The following is a 25433-nucleotide window of genomic DNA, read 5'->3' on the forward strand; positions in this document are numbered from 1 at the left end:
CTCTTACCAGGCAAAATAGCTTATAGTAAAAATGACCTCAGTTGGTAACTGTAACTAGACTAGGAGAACTGGAAATAAACCATGAACACCTCATGAAAAGCCAGTACTGAGTTTCAGAGTGCCGTGGTTCTTATAAAGAGCGAGGCTCTTTCCAGGACTCAAGGAGCTATCACAAAAGATACTGGTTTTTATATGGAACTTGGAACATCAAAACCAGGACAGTTCCCATAATACATCATTTGACTTGTTCTCTTGCACTTGAACTGTGGCCTAGCAGCAAAGGGCAGCAGGCAGAGAAGGGTCGCTGGGCTAAGCAAGGACTCCCTCTGGAGGGACACACCTGATGCTATTACACTTTCCCATCGGAAGCTACTACTGGCATTACTTTGTATGGTCACACTCATTTATATTTACTCTAATATTTACCCTTTCTGTTGCTCTCTGCTTCTTCCCGTTTCCATCTGGGATAGTTTTTGTTCTGCCTGAAGAAATTCCTTTAGTGATTTTTCGTTCAAGTCTGTTTCAGTTTCTGGTGGTCTAAGATCCTTAAACCTTCATTTTTGAAAATAGGTATAATTTACACAGAAATGCTCAGATCTTAAGTAAAACATTCACTTTTGACTACTACTAAATACACAACATTTCCAACACTCTACAAAGTCCTTTCAGGCTGCTTCCCAGTCAACCTTCTCCCCACAAAGCAACAAGTGATCAGATTTCTAACACCACAGGTGAGTTTTGCCTGTTCTAGAATTTCATATAGTTGGAACTCACATACTAGGTACTTTTTTTGTGTCCAATCTCTTTTATTAGTGTAGTATTTTTGAGATTCATCAATATGGATGTTGGGCCTTTCTTACTGAATCCATTAGTATAATTAGTATCCACCATGTAAATACACCATTGTTCTTCCATTCTTCTATTGATGGGCACCTCAATGTTTTTCTGGCTATTATGAATAAATCTGCTGTGAACATAAAGTATTTTGTGGACATGTATTTTCATGCCTCTTTGATAAATATCTAGCACTAAAATTCCTGGATCAAATATGCTTAATAGACAACCAAACTTCTCCAAAATGTCTGTATGGTAATACTCCCAACTGGCAAGTCCCAACATGAGAGTTCTGGTAGCTCTGTAGCATCTCCCACATTTGCCATTATTGATCTTTTTCATTTTAGCTCTTCTAGTGCTAGGAGTGCTTCCTGCTTCAAAGTCTATTTTTTTCTGATGACAATGTTGCTCTCTTTTTTAAATTGTTTGCTTGGTATATATTGTTTTCCATCTTCATATTCTCAACACTTCTGTACCTGATATTTAAAGTGTTTCTCTTATAAGCAGCATATAGTTCAATTTAAAAAATCCATTCCATACTAAATGCTTCAATTACATAATCTTTTTTACCTAACTGCTGATACGCTTGGAATCTCTACTTCCTATTTTACCATTTGCATTTTATTTTTATGCACCCTTTCTCTTGCCTGACTTTCTTTAATCAAATGTTTTACATTATTCCATTTTCCTTCTGTTCAATTACATTTTAAAACCATTGTTAGTAGTTAGCCTAGAGCTTAAAACTGTATTCTTACTTATCACAGTCCTATGCAAATTATTACTTTAGCACTTGGCTGATACCAATTAAACCTCAGAACTTTTCAACTCCATTTACTTCCCTCCCATCACCTGTTATTGTTACTGTGCACTTTAGTGACACGTAAAAGCGCGGCACTTCAGCGCCCTGCAGCTAGGACTGTATGGCTACTGTTCATTTCCATTTGTCTTCGCGGCGTTCTTCATTCCCTCTTGCGTGTCGATATCTCTATCTGGGATGTTTTCCTGAGAACGTTCTTTGCTATTTCAGTGCAGGCCCTCTGGTGTCAGATTCTCTGAATTTTCTTTTCTCTGAACCCATCTTTATTTCACCTTAATATCTGAAGGACATATTTGCTGGTATAAAATTCTAGGCTTGCAGTTTTTCTCTTCCAGCTTGAAAGATGTTGTTACACTGGCCTCTGATTTCTATCATCTCTGCTGAGATGCTGTCAGTCTTGTTGCTTCTCTGGAGGGACCCGCGGTGTGTTAAAGATGGGCCATGCATTCTTTGTCACTGCTAGCACATGGAGGACGTTTCCCCGGCCTTTGATTCCAAGCAGGCGCCAACACTCTGCACTTGGACAGAGTGGTGCCGTGGCAGTTCTGGCTACGCACAGGCTCTCGGGGGCCTGCGTGCTTCTGCTCTCACCCTTCTGGAGCCCCGAGACATCATGGAGAAAGGTCCAGCTACTGGGAGACAACCAAGGCAGGGCTTCCCAGCTGTGCCCAGCTATTCCACCCTCTCCACTGGAGGTTCAGACACATGAGTGAAACCTTCTTCGGTGGCCAGTCCCAGAGGAGTCTCTACACGTCTTCAGTGGCATGAATGACTCCAAGGGAGACCAGAAGAATGTCCAGCTGAGTCTGGCTCAGACTGCACAGTCTTGAGCAAATCACGGTTTTGTTTGAAGCCAGTAGATTCTGGAGTGGCTTCTGAGGCAGAAATGGAGAACTGAAATAGTGTTTGGTGTTCAGAATAGAGTGCGGCCATACCACACACTTAGAACCTGTGGTGTTAGTTCTAGGACTGGGTCGACTACAACTGCTGAGCAGCAGTGAGACTCTTCACGGAGGCTGGACGAGCACGGAGGAAATCAGGGCGGGAGGCTGGAGAAGGGGCGGACTTATCTATTGGTAAAACATTGAGGCTGTATCTTAGAATACAGCAAAAATACCTAACCAAGTTGTAAATCTGGCTAGGAAGACTTCCAAGAAGAATGGTGAGAGTGACAAAGGGTTTTTGAAAAGCTATTAAAAGAGAGAGCACTTTAGAAACTACAGTTTTTGGGCAGGGTTTAGAAAAACTGCTCTCAAGCTGGGACTTGCAGGGTTAGAAAATGAAACTTTTTCGATTGTCAGCTTCTCCAATCAGCATGAGATTTTAAAGTAAAAAAAAAAAAAAAAAATCCAGAAAGTTACCAGTAAAACTATGGCCTTGGGGTCAAGCTCAAATCAGAAACAAGGCAGTAGGACCTTTTGTTATTCCTGCCTCAGAAGGATATAGATGTAAGCCTCATAAGGCTCTCACAGACAAAAAGTGCCTAAAAATCTTAAGGTATTTACACCCTGGACTCACATTCAAGGTAGACAGGGACCTTCTTGAAGAGATTTGAGATGTGGGTTCTGTCTGCAGTGACTTATCAATTGAAGGTCTACAAAGTCTTTTTTTTTTTTTTTAAAGATTTTATTTATTTATTTGACAGAGGGCGAGAGAGATCACAAGCAGGCAGAAAGGCAGGCAGAGAGAGAGGAGGAAGCAGTCTCCCCACTAAGCACAGAGCCCAATGTGGGGCCCGATCCCAGGACCCTGAGATCATGACCTGAGCTGAAGGCAGAGGCCCAACCCACTGAGCCACCCAGGCGCCCTCTACAAAGTCTTTTAAAGGGGTTGTGCCAGTTTGGACTAAAAGGGGAGAGAAAGGTGGGAAGCAAGACGAGTGAGCTTTTCAACGGCAAACACAGGCCTTTCTTACAGAAAAGAAAGACCACTCAGAGAGAAGGGTCAAGAGTGGAGAAACAGATTAAGGAACCAAGCCCAGGAAACCAAAATGGACCATAATCAAGGAATATTCCTTGTAATGCAAGTCATCAGGGGAACTGGTGACATATGGCCAGATGGGGTTCAGAATCGACACAGAATGGTGATGCTATGTCTTTCCCATTTCCTGTGTTTAAAACTACCATGACTTCCCTATTCCTGCCACACTGCCATGTAGTGCCAGAAGCCCAGTAGATTCTCATGAGGTTATAGTACTGCTTTAACATTGTATATTAATAAAGTGGAGAGAACTTAACCATAAAATAATTAATTTTAGTTTTACAAAACCCCCTTTTTACATAAAGATCACACAGAAACGGATGAACAGTCTTAGAAACGCAGAATATGTTCTCCAGGCTTCTATGAAAACGCAGTTTTGCAGATATTTTGTTTCATTATTTCAAGAGAAGAAGGTATTTAAAGTTGTGTTTCCCATCTACAGCCTGAAATACCAACTACTCTTCACCACCAGAATACCCGACTTACATCATATACTGAGATTCCCTGGTTGCCAGGAGCTCCACACTGGAGTAAAGAAGACAAAACTGAGGGCCAGGGCACGAATAAAGGCCACGGGCTCAACATGTGTGGTTAAAAAAAAAAAAAAAAAAAAAAAAAAAAAAAGACAAAACTGACAAGGTAGGTTCCACCACAGAAGATACACAGAGCAGCCAAAAAGAGTGCTAACCGAGGGATGGAAAAAGCAAGGGAAAAGTAATGGAAACTCAGTGGTGGGTCATTCCACGTCCTCCCGTTAGCTACTAAGTGCTGCGTAACTCACATAGAGGTTAGAGCCACTTAGTGGCAAATAATCTGGGAAAGTCAGAAGGTGGACAGATGGTAGTTTCCAGCTTTCCTACAGGGTGACTCACCTTTTCCAAAACTTTGGCAATTCGTGTGCCGATTTGTTCGAGTGACTGCTGTGGATACTGGTCTTTGCCAAGATTTTGCAGTACCTGGTGTAGGGAAAGACGGCAGGTGAGAGCAAGGAAAGGAGCAGGATCTAGGTGACGCTGCTGATGCTGAGCTGGACACTAGGGCCCAAAAGCCAGCGGCTGCTCTGGGGTATGTGCTGTGGTCCTGCTGGTCGGGCACTTAGGGGAAGACGTATGGAAACCTAGCATCCCTTCCGTACCCTCCCACTCGACAAAAACTACAGACATGTAAAACATATTCATTACAGCAACATTAGAAAAGAGAGTAAATAAAGAAAATTAAAACTATCTGTATTCCTGTCACCCAGACGCAACCAGTGTTAGTATCTTTACACTACTGATGTTTCAGGGATTTTTCTGAAATAGCATGTGTACACACATACTGCCTCACTCACAGAATATGGGATCACACTACCTATTGTCCCCTATATTTTCACATAACATGAAGATTTCTTCATGCCAATAAATATATTTCTACTACATCTTTCTTGGGGGCTCCACTGTATACTATCCTCTATCTGTACAACACTTATTTAACAAATCCTCTACTCTTGGACATCTGTGGTGGTTTCTCAATTGTCCTTCTCGGTACATTGTCTGCTAGGCAGATGCCGGGTCTGCTCACCTTCCCTGCCTTCTTAAGAATGCCAACAGGAGAATAAGCTGCCCCAAATAATCCTGACAAGAGCCTCTGTCCGCTAGCAAGCAGAATGCTACCTACCTTGAGGAGTGAATCAGAATTCAAATTTCCTGGCCCTTAAAGGAAAAGCATGAACTCACTCCCAGGGCCTGAAATAAATCAGGCCTGGCCTAAAACCACCTAGAGTTAGGCCCTCTGAAATGCGGCCCAGCCCCCGGGCTTCCTGCTGTCAGCTGCCACACCACTGCAGTGCTAGCAAGTACAGCCGCGCTGAAGACGGCACTCACCTCTGTCAGCTGACTCTCGCCCGTGTAGTGCAGGCTGGCCCGGTTGGAGACCCCGTGCAGGTGGTCCAGGGTGTGCATGCTCGTGGGCAGATTGCCGTTGCAAAGCGGCTCCATCGCCGGCTGCTGTATTGGAGTGGCAAAGTCGATGTGTTCTGTGATGCTGGAAAATGGAGATTGCCACATTAGCCATGGGAAACCCAAGTGGGTGGGGAGCAAGAGTATTAATAATCGGCTGATCGTAACTTTGCGATGTTACCAGGACTGTCTGGAACCACGACTCACAGACTGAAGAGACAGCAGAGGTGATCTAGTCTGCTCTCTCATTTTATAGGTGCAAGAATCCAGTGCCTGGAGATAACTGTTTGCTGAACGTATGAGCAGAGATCGTAGCCCTGGTCAAAGGAGCAGCGCTGGAATCAGAGTTCTGAACTCAGTGATTTCCCGGTCCACTCAAGCTGCCTCATTTCTATGCACCATGGGGTCTGGTGTGGTCACTGCCATTGGCCATTTTTTCTCACTGGGAAGTTTTGAACCTGGCGGGCTTTAGTCTATGATTTCTGTTTTTAGGGTAAAATTCCCTTTTCAGTGATAAATACCCGCAAGTGGTTCCTATCTTTTATTTTCCCTTTATGCACAGAAGCCCATCTCACAGGAAAAATGACCCAAAGTTTAGACAGTACATTTTAAACAGATACAGCTGTTCAGTGTATCCATGTAACTCCCTTTTGTAGACCCAAAGTGGTCATTTTCCTGCTATGTGCAGGCTAAATGTTATACACTCTCATATATGCTGAAATGGTAAACTGGCATGGCCAAATTTTATTTCTAGCTATTTAAAGCTAAAATGTATTAGGCAAACATTCATTCATTATTTATTTAGAGCCTACTATGTGTCACACACCAGAGGTACAATAATTAACAAGACATCGCCAATCCCTGCTGTTATGGTGCTTGTGGTCTTGTGAGTGGCTCGGTTATTACAGGTGTTATAAAAGACGAAAACAAGGTACAATGTCAGTACCCCACGGGGAGGTATGTATTTCCCCCTCTGCTGATGGAGGAAGGAGGTGGCTAGTGAAGGATTCCCTAAGGAACCAAGATTTAAGTCAAGCCCAGGGTGTGAATGAACCAGGTGGGAAGCAGGTGGCAAGAACATCACCCCACGCAAAGCAACACCAGTGTCAAGGGCCCGACAGGAGGGAGGGTGGCGAGGATGGAAAGACACACGGCGGCAGATCACAAAGGGCTTTGTGGACCACGGTAAAGAGCAGTAAGAAGTTAGTAGAGCATTTTAAGAATTATTTGACTTGTATTTGAGGAAGGAGTCTGAGTACTGTAGGGATAAGGGGCAGAATAGAGTCAAGAGTCAATAAAGCACGCGGCCCCGCTAGGCGCCTACTGAGCGGAGCGAAGTGGAGATGATGACGATCTGCTTTATGGGGACAGCAATGGAGATGGAGAAAAGCCAATGGCTTTGAAAAACACTCAGAGGGTGGAAGTAGTTAGAATGGGTAAGAGACCAGATCTGAGGGTGAAGGGAAAGGAATCATTAAGGACGACTTCCAGTTTTCTGGCCTAAGCACTGCTGGAGCGATCTACTAAAAATAAGAAACAGAAAACACACAGAACAATGATTTTTTGGAAGGTGAGCGGACAAGGAAACAATGAGTATGGTTTTGCTGAGGTTGAGGGGTCTCAGAGCTATCCAGGCAGAGAGGCCAAGTCAGTAATTGGACAGATGATTTGAAGAAAAAATCCGGTATGGAGATTCAAATTTAAGAGCTGTCAATATACTGGGGGTGACTGAAGTTCTGGGAGTACATCAGTCTGACTCGGAGTGATTCTAAGGTAAGAAGGCTTAGAGGTAAATCTTGGGGAACACCAACATTTAAAGGGCAGAGAAGGAGCCAGCAAAAGAGAATGAGTATCCAAGGAGGAAAGCTCAGTTACCGGAGGGGCAGCTTGGCTCAGCCTGTGTCTTGGTAGGTGTTTGTAAATCTAGATATGCTCTGGCTCCCTTTTTAAGTACACAATGTCAGAAACACAGGTTTTTCCATAAAGAGGGATCCAGTCTTTAACTCAAACTAAGTAAGTTCCATACTTCTGCAGACCTTACAAAGTGTGGGGGAAGGCCCTAAGAAGGGAGGGCACGTTCACTGCTTCAGTACAATGGACTGTGTCCACCTGTGGCCTGTGGTCAGCAATGGTCATCCTCAGAAACTCTAAGCCTAAAAAGGACAACTCCTCTAATAGCTGCTGACAAAGAAGGGCATCCCTGAAGTCAAGAGAGGCCCAAGAGGTTCACTGGTACATAAATACCACAAAGGAGCGAGGGGTTTAAGATACTCACTCAATGTTTTTTGAAGAAACTGCAAGCCAGGTACTCACGATGGCAGTCAGCTCTACCCAGCGGAGTTTGAGGCACTCGTCTGGGCTGGGCCATCCCAGACTCTGGTAGTCACGCTTTTTTCCTAGAAGGAAAGTATGACATCAATGCACATGACTGCAAAGGAACAGAACCCACAGTGTCTTACTTAACCCAGGCTGGCATGTTTGGAGGTGCCAGTCATTCTTCTAGTCTTTAGGATTTTTACTATCTAGAGAATTAGAATCTTGTCATTCACAGCAAAGGGAATAAGATTATCTGAGTGAAGTCTCGGGCTCAAAGACAGATGATGAAGTAAAAATAAATGAGTCCACTGGATTTAAGACTGATCAACGGAAGATAAGAGCTAAGATATTCTTCGATGTTAACATCTTACCAAGTTTCATTTTTACCCCTCTATATCTTGATTTTATAAAGACAGCTCCAACTTAGGAGGAGCATGTACGGTTAAAGCATGGTTTCCCATTCTCGCAGGACTGTGGCTGGGGAGTGCTTTGTGTGGGGCTGTCCTGTGCACTGGAGGATGTCTAGGAGCATCCCTGGCTTCTACCCTATAGAACCAGTAGCACCCCTCATTCCCCCTCTGCCACACACCCACAGATGGGACAACCAAAATGTGCCCTGGGAAGACAAAATCACTCCTGGTAGAGAACCACTGCTGCACAGAAAAGCAGCAGATGGGGAATAACAGTGATAATGATGGGTTATCTTTTATTTCCAGAGCACTTACTGTGTGTTCAGGTCCTGTGCTAAGTGCCTTATATCCACAGCTCATTTCTCAGGTGGGAAAATGGAGGCACAGAGAGATCAGGTGACTTGCCCAAGGTTACCTGGTTAATGGACAGCAGAGCTCGGATCCAGATCCAGATCGGTCTGAGTCCAACATGTATGCTTCCAATCAGCGTGCTATTTAAAGCTATACTGGGCTTTTAAAGCTCTGTTAATTGACACCCTTCACAGGTACTACCTTTTGTGTACAGGCCCTTGACTTAGACTGAGTCCCCAACTAAGTCTTGTCTGGAATGAGGGACTTCTGGAAGACTTACAATAGAATGAATGGACAGGAAGGAGAACTTTGCATCTGTGTAACTTTTTCTTATAATGTGGGAATTTGCCAATAACAGAAAACTGAGGTATAAGCAGGGCTCTAGATGTAAGTAAAATGGAACAGTTTGGAAGAGTTTCAAACGAACTCTGTTTAAATGAATAACTAAAAGAATTAAACCGTAAGTTTCACAATAAAGCTTATTTTATTTCTGTAATGTTTAAGAAATTCACTTGAAAAGCATTTATTGAGCATCTATCATAAAGAAATGGGAACTGTGTTGAGGCACTAGGAATAGTCAGGGGAATAATACAGAAGGGGCCTGCCTCTGAGTTCACAGTCTAGAGAGGAAGGTAAACATGAACAAATCCTAGGATACGAAAGGATGACTGCCAGAGTGAAAGTACAGGAACGGCACAGAGGTGAGAGCAACTAATTCTGCCTGAAGGTATCAAGGAAGGGAAGGCACATGGCATCGGAAGTGTAAGGATGAGTGATATTTTAGCGCTGCTGATGTGGCAGGAGAGCAGGCCAGGCAGAGGGGGCAGCATATGCAAAGGTAAGGGGGTAAAATAAGAGCATGGTTGGTTCAGAAAAATAACAGCGTGAAGGACAGACAGGCTGGATGCTTGTACACCACACGAGGAGGTTTGGACTTCATTCTATAGGCAATGGGGAGCCTCTTAGCTCACATTTCCCCATCTTGTTCACTGGAATATCCTCATAGACTCTATTTATTTATTTACTTATTTTTTTTAAGATTTTATTTATTTGACAGAGAGACAGCAAGAGAGGGAGCACAAACAGGGGGAAAGGCAGAGGGAGAGGGAGAAGCAGGCTTTCCACTGAGCAGGGAGCCTATGTGGAGCTCAATCCCAGGACTCTGGGACCATGACCTGAGCCAAAGGTAGACACTTAACGACTAAGCCACCTAGGTGCCCCCTAAGACTTTGTTAAATGCTTTGCTGAAATCTAGTTACATTGTATTTACAGCACTTCCCTGGTCTTCCAGTCTGGTAGCTCTCTTCAAAAAAGGAAGTGAAATTAGTTATGCATTATTAGTTTTACTAGTTCTTAGTAAATTTACAGTGGCCCCCATTGATCTCCACTCTTCCCCATGGCCTCACAAACTATCTGTTTTAGGATTTGCTTTAAAACTTTGTCAGGATTGGGGCACCTGGGTGGCTCAGTAGGTTAAAGCCTCTGCCTTCAGTTCAGGTCATGATCCCAGGGTCCTGGGATCGAGCCCGGCATCGGGCTCTCTGCTCAGCGGGGAGCCTGCTTCCTCCTTTCTCTCTGCCTGCCTCTCTGCCTATTTGTGATCTCTGTCAAATAAATAAGTAAAATCTTAAAAAACAAAAACAAAAACAAAAAACAAAAAACAAAAAAACCCCAAACTTTGTCAGGATTTACCATGAACCTTCTCTCCAAGTAGTGAAGAGAATCCAGATTTATTTGAAAACCCAGGATACTGTACCTCTCTGGCTACCTGTCATCTCTTCCAAGCCTTAGGACTTTTCATGTTACTGAGAGTAAGCAGGTTCCCTGATGTCTTTGGCCAAGTACACTCAATGCCCTATGTGGGCCCACCCAGTTGAATACATTTAAAACCACTTAAGTGCTTTCCTGTCATCTCAACCACACCAAGCTTTAATTTTCACTTTTACAAGAAAGTTTTAGTTTTTTATTTGTAAAAACAATATAGGCTTATTATAAAATATTTAGAAAATGGAAAAGCATGTAGAAGAAAATTAAAAATTACCCATATCTCTATCAGTACCCAGAAATGACCACTTATACTTTGGTATATTCTCTTCTATACTTGTTTCTACATACTTGTTTATTTTAGCTTCTTTTATCAAATCTAAGAGGTCATAAACATTATTTTATATGGTATAAGAAAGAAAAACACAGCCAATTATTATTTAAAATATCATCAGCTGTAAGATACACCTCAGTTGCAGATAAAGAAATGTGAACAAGTGTAGTCATAATACAGTATATCTACTACCTTACAAAAATTGAAGTGTTCTACCTGCTATTTTATAAACCACTTTGGTTCACTTACTAGATTACAAGCATCTTGGCTGCACAGTACATGGCATGGACGTTCTGTAATTTATTTGGGCAATTACCAGCATTTAGGTGGTTTATAATTTTTTTATTATGATAAGCGGCCCCATGATCAATCTTGCCACTTCTGTCTTTGGCATCTATAAAATGATTTACTTAGGGTAAATTATTGGAAGTAAAATTATTGGTTTATTTTTAAATTTTCTGATCTATATGGTCAAATGATCCCCTAATTGATCTCATTTATTCTGTGTATTACACGTTTAAAGACAGTTTGAGGAGCAAAGATGGCATGTCGCTGTTTGTGTTTATGTCTCTTTGATTGCTAGTGAGGCTGAACATTTCATCACATGTTCAGTGACCAACTGTATGTGTGTTATTTGGGGAACTGTCTCTGTACTTGCACACAACTCACTGAAATGCTGTGTTTTCATACTGATTTGTAGGTGTTATTTTATTTTTTTAAAAGATTTTATCTGTTTATATGAGAGAGAGAAAGAGAGAAGAGCACACATGCAGGGAGGGGCAGCGGGAGTGGGAGAAGCAGACTCCTCACTGATCAGGGAGCCTCAGGGGGGGCTCGATCCCAGGACCCTGAGATCATGACTTGAGCTGACATCAGGTACTCAACTGACTTAAGCCAGCCAGGCTGCCCTGTAGCCCCTGTAGGTGTTCTTTAAATGATACTGATACTTTGTGCTTATCACCGAGTCTGTAAAAATATAAATATTCTGCAAAAATACTTTGTTTCAGTCCTCTGCCTACTTTATGGTGTCTTCTGATGCCATCATTATTTTTTTCTTTTTCTCTCTGCCTTAGAAAGTCTTTTCCCATTGGAAAAGTATATAAATATTCATCTAAATTTTCTACTTTTATGATTTTATTACATTTACTATTTAATGGAATTTTCATTTCCATAATGATGTTTTACATTTTGAACACCCTTTCCCTTGCTACAGAAGACAGACCTAGTAAAGGAAGTGCTGCTTTCTTTCTGTAGCTTGTTAACACACGATGCCACCCTTAAATAGTACAGCTACTACATGCTGTCAACTCCAGTCATGACAAAATGTCCTTTTTGGTGTCCTTTGTATTTTCTAAGTAACAGTTCACTCTGGGATTTAGCCAAACTGACCCCATTCTTTATATTTTATTATGTGCCTCCTGCTTTCAGCTTTAAGTATACCAAATTAAATAAGACATCTTTTCATGAAGTTAATTTTTGAAGTCTAGAATAGTGAAAATATCCTTTAAAAAAAATTCTTTATAAAAGAAATTTGATCACCACTATTTCATTGCTAGAAAAGAAAGTCAACTGGGCCCATGGCAATGGCCCTGAACCTGGAGTCCCAAGAAGCACTTCAGGACAACTATGAACCCTAAAAGTACATGACAAATTCTGATGTGTATGCATTTTTCCTGGGCACAGTTCTAAAGCATTTATCTAATACTTAAAGAGATATCAGACACATAAAATATTAAGTGTTAATATTTATTGAGTCCTATGTGGCCAGTTCATTTAAAGCACTTCACATGTATAATTCTTATAGTTCTCAAAACCATCCTATAAGACACATGTGATCCTATTAAACTAGACTATCGAGAATTAATAGGACTTCAAGCTCAAGATGATAAGAATATAAGCCCGACAGGCAATGGTAAAGAAGTCAAATAATATCAAAACAAACTTTTTATACCAACGACTGTTTCCTCATTCACTTAGCCCCATTACCCTCTCATCTGATCTCCTTCAAGTCACAAACACATCCTTAGTAAGAAATGAGACACTGCAATCTGAAAAAAGAAACTGGCATATTAAACATTCAAATTTACCTTGTGGCCCAGGAGATGCCACCTTTGGGCCAGTGATCTCCAAGTTTGCTTGGTAACGATGTACATTTTCTGCTTGATTCTGTTCTACCTTTTTCCCAGGAGTTTTCTTATGATCTCCTTTGGGTTTCTTTACACGTTTGACCTGGAATGTGATCTGGAAAATGGAAATATGTTGGGAACAAATTAGACCAATTATCAAATCTGTAAAGGTTGTGGATATTGGGGGTTTTAAGAGTAACCGGTCCTAATTCTACAAAGAAAACATCCAAATGGCTAAGAGACAAATGAAAAAGTGCTCAACATCACTCAGCATCATGGAAATACAAATCAAAACCACAGTGAGATACCACCTCACACTAGGCAGAATGACTAAAATCAACAAGTCAGGAAATGACAGGTGTTGGCGAGGATGTGGAGAAGGGGGAACCCTCCTACACTGTTGGTGGGAATGCAAGCTGGTGCAGCCACTCTAGACAACAGAATGGAGTTTCCTCAAAAAGTTGAAAATAGAACTACCCTCCGACCCAGCAATCACACTACTGGGTATTTACCCTAAAGATACAAATGTAGTGATCTGAAGGGGCACGTGCACCCCAATGTTTATAGCAGCAATGTCCACCATAGCCAAACTACGGAAAGAGCCTAGATGTCTATCAACAGAGGAATGGATAAAGATGTGGTATATAGATATACACAATGGAATACTATGCAGCCATCAAAAAACCCAGAATCTTGCCATTTGCAACAACATGGATGGAACTAGAGGTTACTATGCTAAGTAAAAGAAGTCGGGGCGCCAGGGCTCAGAGGGTTGAGCCTCTGCCTTCAGCCTGGGTCATGATCTCAGGGTCCTGGGATTGAGCCCCGCATCAGGTTCTCTGCTCAGTGGGGAATCTGCTCCCCCTGCCCCCGCTCCTGCTCTGCCTACTTGTGATCTCTCTCTCTGTCAAATAAATAAATAAAATAAAATAAAAGAAGTCTACCAGAGAGGGATAATTATCATATGATCTCACTGATTTGAGGAATTAGAGAAATAAGACAAGAAGATTATAGGGGAAGGGAGGGAAAAATGAAGCCAGGGAGAGAGACAAACTATAAGAGACTCTTGGTCTCCAAGGGTTGCTGGAGAAGAGAAGTGGTGGGAGGATGGGGTGGCAGGGTAATGGACACTGGGAAGGGTACGTGCTATGGTGAGTGCCGTGAGTTGTGTAAGACTGCTGATTCGCAGACCTGTACCCCTGAAACAACAACAAAAAGGTAACCAGTGCTGGGGCGCCTGGGTGGCTCAGCTGGTTAAGTGTTTTGACAGAATCTCAGGGCTGTGCGATTGAGTTCTGCACTGGATTTCACACTGAGCAAAGAACCTGCTTAAGATTCCCTCCCTCCCTGTCCCTCTCTGCCTCCTCCCCACCCTACCCCCGACTTGAGCTCTCTTTTTCTAAAAACAAAAGAGTAACCAGTCCTATTCTAGAGTTCTGTTTCATTCTTACAGGTCTAAATGAAAAACATTTAGTAAAATGAACAAATAGCTTAGCCCTGAAGGGTGTATAGAGGAAACTGAAAATGAAGATGTCTGAGCTGGGCGGTTGCAGGCATGCAGGCTGGACAGGCTCCCACTTCATCTGCCTCCTGGAAGAGCTAGCGAGACAGATGGAAGTAAAGGGAAATGTTCCTCAGTACAAGGCCCACTCGAGGGCTGACTGGAAGGTGGAGTAAAGTGGCGCCACACCCCCAAGAGAGACAGCACACTCTGTGAATGTGGAAGCCCCCACCCCCACCAAGACCTGGGCTATGGTTTGGTGTGAAGGGACTTGGCCAACTCTCACCCATTCTGTGGCTTCATCATCTTCACTTCTGCAGTCTCCGTAGCAAGAGCTTCTGGCCACTCCGTCCTGGGGACCCTTCTTTAGCACTCGTATCCCCTGCAAGTCCAGACGCCGCCCTTTCATCTCCAGGGCTCCCCCAAAGCCTTCCAGGGGCCATGCCTGTTGAAATTCGTCCACCAAAGCCAGTATCTCTTCAGACATTTTTGTTTCATCCGAATTCTCCATCTCATCGGAACCATTGCTCTCCTCAGCCACTGTACCTGAAATTTGAGCGCCCGCAGATCATTAAAGATTTCGTAGTACTCACTCCAGTACTTGAGGGACTCCGACCTTGCTGTCTGAGCAGCTCTGGCTCTGCTGGGAGCAAATTCGATAACCACCCATAAAAATGCCACTCATCATCCTCAAAATGCACAATAAAATGTCCTCTTTGCTGTGTAGCTTTGTCAAAAACTTGGATAAGAACAACAGGAGCAGCAAGGTGGCAGGCAGGCACTGATTACTGTATCACTAGTGAGCAGGGGGATGGCTACTTTATAGACATATTACTGAAAAAAAAAAAAAGACCCACTTGCTTTAAATATAAGACACGGATGGCAAAGGTGAAATTTATTATGATATTATTTATTGAATATGTGAGATCCTTAAAGTTATATTCAAACAGCAAATGAAATATCATGGCTGCATGTCCAGGCCATACAGTCTAACTGCCTTATCTGAACAACGACTTTTTAATGGGTAATTATCCTAATTCTACATTCAGGCTCTTATTTTCACTAATGGCCAGTGTAAAAGAAATAGTGATGGAGTAGGGTAATATTTTCCTAAAATGGTTATGAAGACATTATTTGTTATGTTGCTCACGTTTCTTATGTAAAGACTTCCATGGATGTTTCCCAGTACAATGGCCTAGAAAAATTCTTTCTCTTGGGAAGTCAGTGTTTCTACTGTTATACATTAAAGGTTATATAACCTTACACGTTCCCTTCTATGCCTAGATGACTAGAACATTTAGGGCAAAAATTTGTCTGAGTTTCTTAATAGAATGCTTTCCTTCCTTAAAAAAAAAAAAACAAAACTTTATTACTTAACTTTTGCTATTTTGAATTAATGGCTGAATCTTATAGTGTGTGTTCATGAAAGTCATCTCCAATACTTTCCAGATGTAGATAGGGTACAAAAACAAATAAAATGGAATACCTCCTTTTGTAATGTATCTACTGGACAACCTGAGAGCTCGGGGTTGATTGCTCAGAAAATGCCAGTCTACATTATCCTAGTTAAGTCATCCCAATAACCTTCAGTTGGTAATTCTGGTTCGTTCAGTGATTTAAAACATGGTACTAATAAGGCCAAGGTCAGGAATCTCACTTCCATATTGACTAAACCCGTAACCATAGTGAGTATGAACTCACGTTAGAAATGCACAGTATTAGTCTCTGGGGAGGCATGGGGTGAGAAAAGTGGCTGACCACCAAGGCTAAAGGCAACATAAAGCTTTGATCCCTACACCCAGAGTATCTCTCTCGGCTCTGGTGGCATCTTCTTTCTTCCATCCCACTTTCTATTCCAGAAAGTGGGAAGGTCTGTTGTCGGGCTGGGAGTACCGTTAGAAATCTGTTATTCTTTCTTGAAAGAATTATAAGGCTCCTTCATTTGATAACAAGTGATTTTGAAATGTACTGTGGTCCTTTCAAGTAAATTTCTTTTAGGTTTTTTTGAACCAGTCTGCTGGTTTTTTTTTTGCTTATTATTATCATTATCACTAATGAAGTTCTGAGATAAGCATAAAGTAAAATAGGGGTTTACAAGGGCATTTTCTTTAGAATATTCAGATAAAGATGGTTATTGCCTAAATTATGTGGCAAATAGTATATCTTCTTGTTTACTACTATATCCTGAATGTCTAACATTGTATGTGACACTTAAGAGGCAAGGTTGTAGAGTGAGTTAATGGAACTGGGGAATATTTTGGTTTGTGAGGTTCTTGAGGATCTCCTGCTCCAGCCGTTGCCTTGTCCTGCTGGTGATTCAAGACTTTATAAACTCTAAGGTTGTCACGTGTTAAAAGCAAGTATCATGTCCTTAACATAATGTCTAGCATACTATATGACTTACTAATTTTTCAGTAGCTAACTCAGGGAAAATACCTGGACAGGGTTGCTATGGGGACCCCAAAAAGCAACTTAATTAGAAGAACTATCTGCCATCTGACTTGTAGCAACACAGTTCTAAGTGTTTTTTTTTTTTTTTTTAAAGATTTTATATATTTGACACAGAGAGAGAGGTCACAAGCAGGCACAGAGACAGGCCAAGGGGGAGGGGGAAGAAGGCTCCCCGCCGAGCAGAGAGCCCAATGCGGGGCTCTATCCCAGGACCCTGAGATCATGACCTGAGCCGAAGGCAGCAGCTTAACCCACTGAGCCACCCAGGTGCCCCAGAGTTCCAAGTATTTTTCATATTATTTTAGCTTCCTGTCCTTCCTTCTCCTATGGGCACCATGGGATTTCCTGCACCTAGTCCTGAGACAGGAAAGGCGTTTTGATATATTTGTCAGCAGCCAAGAGTATGGGCTTAAAGAAAAGTGGCTTTTGGCCAAAGGTAGACTGCAGGTAACTAATTCCCCAGGGTATAGTTAGAGCTGCATGCATATGGATGTGGTGTTTGGAAACCTCATTTCCATTCAGTAACTACAACTATTCTAAATAAATAAAGCTGTTCAGTTGCAAAGAGTTCTGCAAACCCAGTTCCAAAGGTTAATGCTCCCCTATGCCCAGACCATATGGAAATATATATATCATTACTGAAAAGTTCTTAGAGAAAGGGCCTTTCATTGACGGAAACTGGTATTCCAGTCAAGAGAGACTATGGAGCTTGCTGCAGGCTTTTGCTGCTGGCAGCCACTAGTCCTTTCAAAGACTGTAGGGGTGGGGGTAGAAGCAATTCCTAAAGAACAACATTAAATAAAGGTGAGGAATGGGGAGATCATTAATGTGCTATGAGTTAGAAACAATAAACCAATCTTTATTTATTTAAAACCTACTATGTGCCTATTTCATGCTATGAGCCATATAGTTGGGAACAAACAGAATCGGAGGAATTACAGTTCAACAGCATGGGGGTTAAGGGCACTGACCCCCACACAGTTGAAAATCCACATATAGCTTTTGTTTCTCCTAAAACTTAGCTACTAATAGCCTCCGGCTGACTGGAAGTCTTACCGATAATATAAACAGTCGATTAACATGTATTTTGCATGTTATAGGTATTATATACTGTATTCTTATAATAAAGGAAGCTAAAATGCATTGTTAAGAACATAATAAGAGAAGATAAAGTACTATACGGTATTTATAAAAAAAAAAAACGGCACGTAGGTGGATGTATGCAGTTCAAACCTGTATTGTTCAAGGTTCGACTGTATAATACATAAAATAATCAGAGCATAATTACATTTAGATACTTTTTTTCCTAGAGGAAAAGCATAATTGAGTGTGGTCACAACGTGCTTCCTAGGGGAAGGCAGACTCCTGAGGCAGGGTTCGGACAGGCAGAGGGCCCGGGAAGGCCAAGAGGGAGGAGCCTGAAAGTATATACTCTCACGGCCACATGTATACACACTGATGTAGACATAGGGAAGGCAGTATGTGAAGGCACTGCTCATTTCACGTGAACTAAAACAAAGAATGCATATAGGTGATATCAGCAAATAAGATACTTAGGGAAGGTGGGTGACACTGAGGATGTCTGGGAAAGTCGGGAGCAAGATTCATTGTAAAGGGGGCCTCCTGTTTGCTAAACAGAAGAATAACAAGACGAGAGCCATAATGTGGCCTGTGCAGGCCAGAGTGGTAAACCAGCTGCATACTGAGAGGTGGAGAAGGAAGACGGAGGAGAGAGACCAGTTAGAAAGGTATTTCAACAATCTCTCTACAGTTCTTTAAAGAGAAGCTGGCCTAGGGTGAAGACTGCAAAAGGGGAATTCTGAAAAGGGAGGAGAAAAAGGTACATGAAGAAATTTCAGTGGACAAAAATAAAATTTGGTGGTTAAATGGATAAAATGACAAAGAATAGGGTAAGTTCAAAGATAATTTCAAGATTTCAAAGCCTAATGTGAAACGGGGAATATATGAAGTTTTAGAATCTGTGAAAGTGAAAACAATGCTATGTACAAGGATTATGGAATTAGGAGAGGGCAATGGGACTTATCATGTTGGGAATTCAGACACTTACTCGTTAATTTATTTAAGCATTTGTTGCCCATGTCCACAAATGTGCTGAGGGCTCCTAACAGAACCACCCATGAAGCTTAGGGTCTAGGTTAGGATGGATGGAAGAACATATCTCCAGGCACTGTCTAATTCTGGAAATACAGAATTCAGATTTGGAGAGGTCTGGGTCACAGAAGGTTTTACATTACACTTGAAGCAAGAAGAAAAAGTATAATATTAGGATTGCTACTTGTGGGACCAATGGTATAATAGAAACTAAAAATAGATACACTAAGATCTGTATCTCTATTATTTTATCTTCTTTAACATGCACCATTTTCACACTGGAAAAAGGAAAATAAATATTATGAAGTGAAGAGACTGTGAGCACTCACAGTGAGGCTTAGATGAGTTCATGTTTTCTCACTTGGATGAATCCTATCTCAGGTACTAGGAAAACTTATAGATGGGTTTGAGCCATGTCAGGTAGTCTGTCAAGAATCACAGGGACTAGGGGTGCCTGGGTGGCTCAGTGGGTTAAGAGTCTACCTTCAACTCAGGTCATGATTTCAAGGTCCTGGGATCAAGGACCCCCCCAGCCAGGAGCCTGCTTCTCCTTCTCCCTCTGCCCCTCCCCCTGCTTGTGCTTGCGCACACACACTCTCTCTCAAATAAATAAATATATAAAATCTTAAAAAAAAAATCACAGGAACTAGGAGAAGTGTTGAGAGACCAAGAGACGTATAGGTTGTCCTCAAAAAGAAAGAAAGAAAGAAAGGAAAAGAGAAGAAGAAGGGGAGGAGGAAGGAGAAGAAAAAGAAGTCCTGCATAATCTTGCAATATTTGAGACACACCTGGAGATTCACTGGTAAGTCTGGGCACCGAAGTTTAAGGGATTTTCAAAACAGAGCACACTGATAGAAATGTGACTTGATGAAAGTGCCCAAAACCACATTAAATGAAGGACTGAGGAAACCAAAGGGACCCCATGGAAGGAACAGTAGCTGACATAGTACACACACACACACACAAATCAGGCTTAAAACATTATTTTGCTAGAAATATTTTTTCTTCTTTTTTAAAACATTTTATTTTTTGACAGAGAGTGAGAGAGCGAGAGAGAGTGTGAGTGTGGGGGGAGGGGCAGAGAAAGACGGAGAGAGTACCAAGCAGACTCCAGGCTGAGTGTGGAGCCTGATGTGGGACTCAATCTCACAACCCTGAGATTGGGGCCCTGAGATCATGACCTGAGCAGAAATCAAGAGTCACATACTTAACTGACCAAGCTACCCAGAAGCCCGGAAAGACTTTTTTTTTTTTTTAATTTTAGAAAAATTACTTCGAGATTGGTGAAGGTACTAAGAGCCGTAACTGGAGTTGTTCAAGGAAACAAGGCCATTTAGCTAAGGAAGTAAAACCATAGGGGTTAGGGTAGGTGGGAGAAGTGATCTTCAGATGTGATATTAATGAGAGACAAGACTGACTTCGTTAGCTTCAGAGGGCAGGACCGGAGATGAGAAGTCACATTTTAGCTCAATATAAGGGAAGACTTCTAAAAGGTCAGAAAATGGAATGAGCTACCAAGGGAGACTGAGCTCCCTGGCCTGGAGCAGAAGCCAAAGCCACACAATGACTTATTGAGGATGCTCCAGAGAGGGAGTGGGACACCGGAAGATGAGTAAAAGAAAGCGACTCTAGGGGCGCCTGGGTGGCTCAGTGGGTTAAGCTGCTGCCTTCAGCTCGGGTCATGATCTCAGGGTCCTGGGATCGAGTCCCGCATTGGGCTCTCTGCTCTGCAGGGACCCTGCTTCCCTCTCTCTCTCTCTCTGCCTGCCCCTCTGCCTACTTGTGATCTATCTCTGCCAAATAAATAAATAAAATCTTAAAAAAAAAAAAAAAAGAAAGTGACTCTATTGGGTAAGAAACAGTATTAATAATCTTGGAAGAGAGATTTTATCAAGAAGAGTTTTAGAAAGCAGAGAATGAAATGAAAGGTGAGTTCTACCTTCAAAACAAAGCAGACTGACAGCAAAAAGAGGTAAAGATCACATATTTGAGAGATGACCAGCAAAAAAAAGTCCTTCCTTCAAAATTTGACTCAAGACATCTCCAGAAAGTCTTACATGATTAATACTAATAGGCTTGAGTACTAGAATATGGTTTGTGAAGGCAAGCAAGACACATTCTATCTCTGAGGATGATACTACAGAGATATATCTCCCTCTGGCTCATAAAATAAAAAGAATATACTGTGGAATTAGACAAATTTGGTTTCATACAAGGACTCCACCCCATAGGACCTTTAGCAATTCTGTCTTGAGTTCTAGTATTTACTTTAAAAGGCAGTGATCTGGTTTTGAAGTCAAGTAGACTTCCTTAAGATATCATAAGTGAACAATGGCATAATATTTAAAGCCAGTAATTGCAAAGCACAAAAGGCTTAAATGAAAAGTCAGACTAAGGTAGGTAGGGAAACCGACTTTTCAGAAAACAAAAAACAAAACAAAAAACAAATCATCAAATTTTCATTTGCACCATTGGTGTTTTAGCTGGGTCAGTACAGCAAGAGAAAACGGACTTTCAAGAAGATAACTCAGAAAAGCAAACAGGGAATCTTTCCTCTAACTCTTGTGGAAATGTCAAGGTTCCCTTTAACTCAAGAGATGTTTATTGAGCAGATACTGTGTGTATGTATTTGTGAGGACTTTGGCTCACAAGCAGCCTCTAAATCTGGAAGCAGTAGAGTCACGCCCATGTGTGCAGAAGTGAACACTGAGCTCCGACTGTGTACCTGGCTCTAAAAGAAATGCTTCATTTAAATACTAATCACTTGAGGGATTTTGTTTGTTTTTAAATTAATGAAGTAAGGGAAGCTCAGAAAGTATAAGTAACTTGCCCAAGATTTAACAACTAGTTGGTATTGGTGAAAGGACATGGTAGCAAGATCTCGAACTACAAAGCCTTCTACATCTAAGATTTACTGGGGAGGATTTTTGTACTAGATGATGAGGTACTAAAGCAGTGGTTTTCATATGTTAATTAGTGACACAATTTGTACCAATCCTTAGCAAAATGAAAAACATAAAAAGGGTATGTATATAAAATTATAATACGCACATACAACACACACACACATCCAGATACAAATTTTTGGAGTAAGGTTGCTGACTGTCCTTTTTTTTTTTTTTTTTTAAATTTATTTATTTGACAGAGAGAGATCACAAGTAGGCAGAGACGCAGGCAGAGAGAGAGAGAGGAGGAAGCAGGCTCCCTGCTGAGCAGAGAGCCCGATGCGGGACTCGATCCCAGGACCCTGAGATCATGACCTGAGCCGAAGGCAGCGGCTTAACCCACTGAGCCACCCAGGCGCCCACTGACTGTCCATTTTTTGAAAAAGACTTGACCTTTATTGTGAGATTGTTTTTGTACTTTTTGACATTAAAATTTTCTTTGCTTTTATAAAATAATGATAACAGCAGATGTTAGTTTTCTTTAAAAATAACCTTACTAATTAAAAAATAAAGTTCTGATCCAACAAAGCCTCTATTTCTGAAACCTGGAGCTGAAGGGCAAAATGCATGGGATGAGTTTTAGCTCTGCTACCTACTGATGATCTCGGGCAAGAAACCCAACTTCTCTGAGTCTCAATTTTCTCATCTATAAGATGGGCTTGATAATAGTATCTATTTCACATGGTTAACACATAATTCTTAAGTTCGTAAAATATATGTTACTGAAGTGAACATATGTTTGTAAATTGTAAAGTATCATAGAAAGGGAGTGATTATCATAAGTTATTGGTTACTGGAAAGGGCTTAACTATTTGTATTTCTTTAAATTTTCCTTTAAAAATAGAATTTTCAAAAATTCTTTAATGTCTACACTTGACTTTTATTATAACACATTTTTATTATAGCACACTATTTACATTAAAAAGGTGGAGTTTTTCTCACTCTGATAACCATACCGCAGGAAGCCTCCTGGTATGAACACACTAACATATCATGAATGTTGTCCCTGTGGACTTGCTTGTATCTAGGGAAAAGAAGGTGCTCCCAGAATTTGACATATGGCAAAGAAAAGTTATTACTTGAGAGAGAAACCAGTCAGAGTCATTATTATCTATGGACTGAATCAGCAATCTGTAAAGGAATCCACCCTAAGAGACAGTCTGCATGATGCTGAAGGGACCTGGAAAGACCCCATCTCAGCCAAGGCAACCATATTGCCTTTCCAGTACAGGGATGGATGGAGCTCCATGGGGAACAAGGGACTAAAGAAATTTAACTTAGTCACTAGGTTACAATCTATCTCAAACAATGGTATATTATTTGGAAAATGAGACAAACATCAAGATTCTGGTTGGGTTTTATCTGAATTGTCAGAAGAAAAAAAACATCTAATTTGGTAGTCGTAAGTATCCTGGTCATGAGGGAGCTGTATTATATTGGAATAAGAACAGTTTGTATAAACTGAATGAAACACCCCTTATCATTACTCAGTTTCATTTGTGGTGATTCTGAGTTTATCAAGCAACCTCATGATGTCCACTTGGTTGTGTGGGTACCTGACACCAGGTAGAGACAAGAGGCTGCCAGGCACTAGAGAGTAGCAGCTCCCTCGTAAATGAATCAACTGCCTATCCAGTTTAAGAATCCATCTCTTTTGAAATGGTAAATGGAAATTAGTTTTCTTAAAGCCCAATGATTTCTGACAGAACTGATGAAACTAATTTTCTAAACCTGCAAAGGTGAAGGTCAAAACTTCCCCTCTGAGGCCTAGCTTGCTTCTCTTGGACATCATTTTTTTTTAATATACACTACTACTTAGAAGGAAACACAGATTTTGTAATTGCTAAATATGCTAATCCAACCCACACAGGAAGACAAATGCCATAATTCATTACTTTAACGAATATTTACTGTACACAGAAATGAAGTTATATAGGACATGATATATAAGAAGTTCACAGTCTGATGGGAAATAAAACATGTAAGCGTGCATACTGTCTGAAATGTGCCTTGACAAAAAAGTGGGAACAAGACAGTGTATGGAGCAACTAAATGCCTGGAGACTTTTGTGACTCCTTCACAGAGGAGGTGACATTTAAGCTGAATCTTGGAGGTGTGTTAAGAGTCGTCCATATAAAGCAAAAAGCACGCAGGGGCCATTCCCAGCCTGTGCAGACATGGGAGGCTCCAACAGCATGGCATGGAGTGCAAGGTTTATACATCCTGCTATGTAGAGTACTGGTAGATGGTGCACTTGGAGACAAAACTAAGGGCCAAACTGCCATGTATCCTATACTATGATACTGGATTCTTCCTATAGATAACAGAGAGCCATGGAAAATTTTAAACATAGGCAACTTACCTGATGAGATCTGATTTTAGAAACAACTCTTCAGACACAAAATATACTGGTAATAGGGGTTACTTCTGCTTTTAAAATTTGTACCTATTACATGTATTACCTCTCTCCTGCAAACACACACACACACTCTCTCTCTCTCCCTCTCCCCATACACACAGAAGTAAAAGACTGGATATTGGGAATTCAATTATGAAGCTACTGCAATTGCCCAAGCAGAAATGAAGAAAGTGCGAATTCAGGTGGTGGCAGAAGGAAATAGATGAAGAGATGAACGGATGCAACAGGTCTTGGATACAGTGGTCACTGGGGGAGTTGTGATGCCATGAACAAACAGCAGGGACATAGGAATTAGACGCAGTTCAAGTAAAATAAAGTGAAAATGAGGACAAGCCCAATTTTGGATATGTGAGATTTGAAGTGCCTATGGCAGACTGAGATAGAGACCACTAGAAAAGTGGAAATAAGTTCTAGTGTTGTAGACCACGTGCTAGCTGAAGAGAGAGATTTGGAGTCACTGTTATACTCAAAAGTATTTGAGACACAAAGAGATAAAACACAGAGTGTTAAAAAGAGGGATAAGGAAAAAAAGACCAAGGTCAAGATCCTGGGTAACCCAACAAGTAAGGGGCAAAGTAAAGAATAAGTGAAAGAAATGGAAAAAGCTGTCCTAAGGACGGGAAGAGAGCCAGGAGCAGTGATACCCCAGAAGCTGAGAGGAGAAGAAAAAAGTTTCAAGGAGAGGGGAGTTGTGCATAGATCCAAATACAGCAAAGTGGTTAAGAAGGATGAGTACTACAAAGTCATTCATTTTAGCAATTATGCATTGACTGATAATGTCAAGAACAGTTCAGTACAGCATAGCTCAAAATGTGGTCATGGAATGGATCTTTAGGAGAGGGCCTGGTACTTATGTCTATTATTCCAAATCTTTAAATATTACTGGGTTAGTGTAAATATAAGTTATTTTGCCTTTTTTCAATGGCTTGCTCAGTAGACTACTGATATTAAGAAGAAAGACTTGTATATAAATGAATCAAATTTGTCCTAGCAAAACAAGACATGGAGGTGAAAGAGAAAGAAAAGAAGTGTGAAGAGCTTTTTCACACACTAGCCTGTCTTCTACCTCACACCTGAGGGTCACCCTTGTGATTCTACAAATATAATGAGTGGCTGTTAAAAGATGGAAACTATTT

The 25433-nt window shown here is 41.4% G+C and overlaps 1 protein-coding gene across 2 annotated transcripts in view; it reads right to left on the reverse strand.

Moving 5' to 3' along the window:
• Window positions 1–25433, reverse strand: part of TTC17 (tetratricopeptide repeat domain 17) — a 117755-nt gene that overhangs the window by 17815 nt on the left and 74507 nt on the right. For both annotated transcript variants that reach the window (XM_004763212.3, XM_004763211.3), the window contains 5 exons: window positions 14657–14916; window positions 12831–12984; window positions 7844–7964; window positions 5494–5653; window positions 4504–4587 (listed from right to left, as the gene is read on the reverse strand). In XM_004763212.3, coding sequence (XP_004763269.1) covers window positions 4504–4587; window positions 5494–5653; window positions 7844–7964; window positions 12831–12984; window positions 14657–14916 — 779 coding nt within the window. The remainder of the gene's footprint in view (window positions 1–4503; window positions 4588–5493; window positions 5654–7843; window positions 7965–12830; window positions 12985–14656; window positions 14917–25433) is intronic.

This window comes from Mustela putorius, unplaced genomic scaffold (assembly GCF_011764305.1).
Source record: "Mustela putorius furo isolate JIRA1106 unplaced genomic scaffold, ASM1176430v1.1 tig00003859_pilon_pilon_pilon, whole genome shotgun sequence".
Lineage (NCBI taxonomy): Eukaryota > Metazoa > Chordata > Mammalia > Carnivora > Mustelidae > Mustela > Mustela putorius.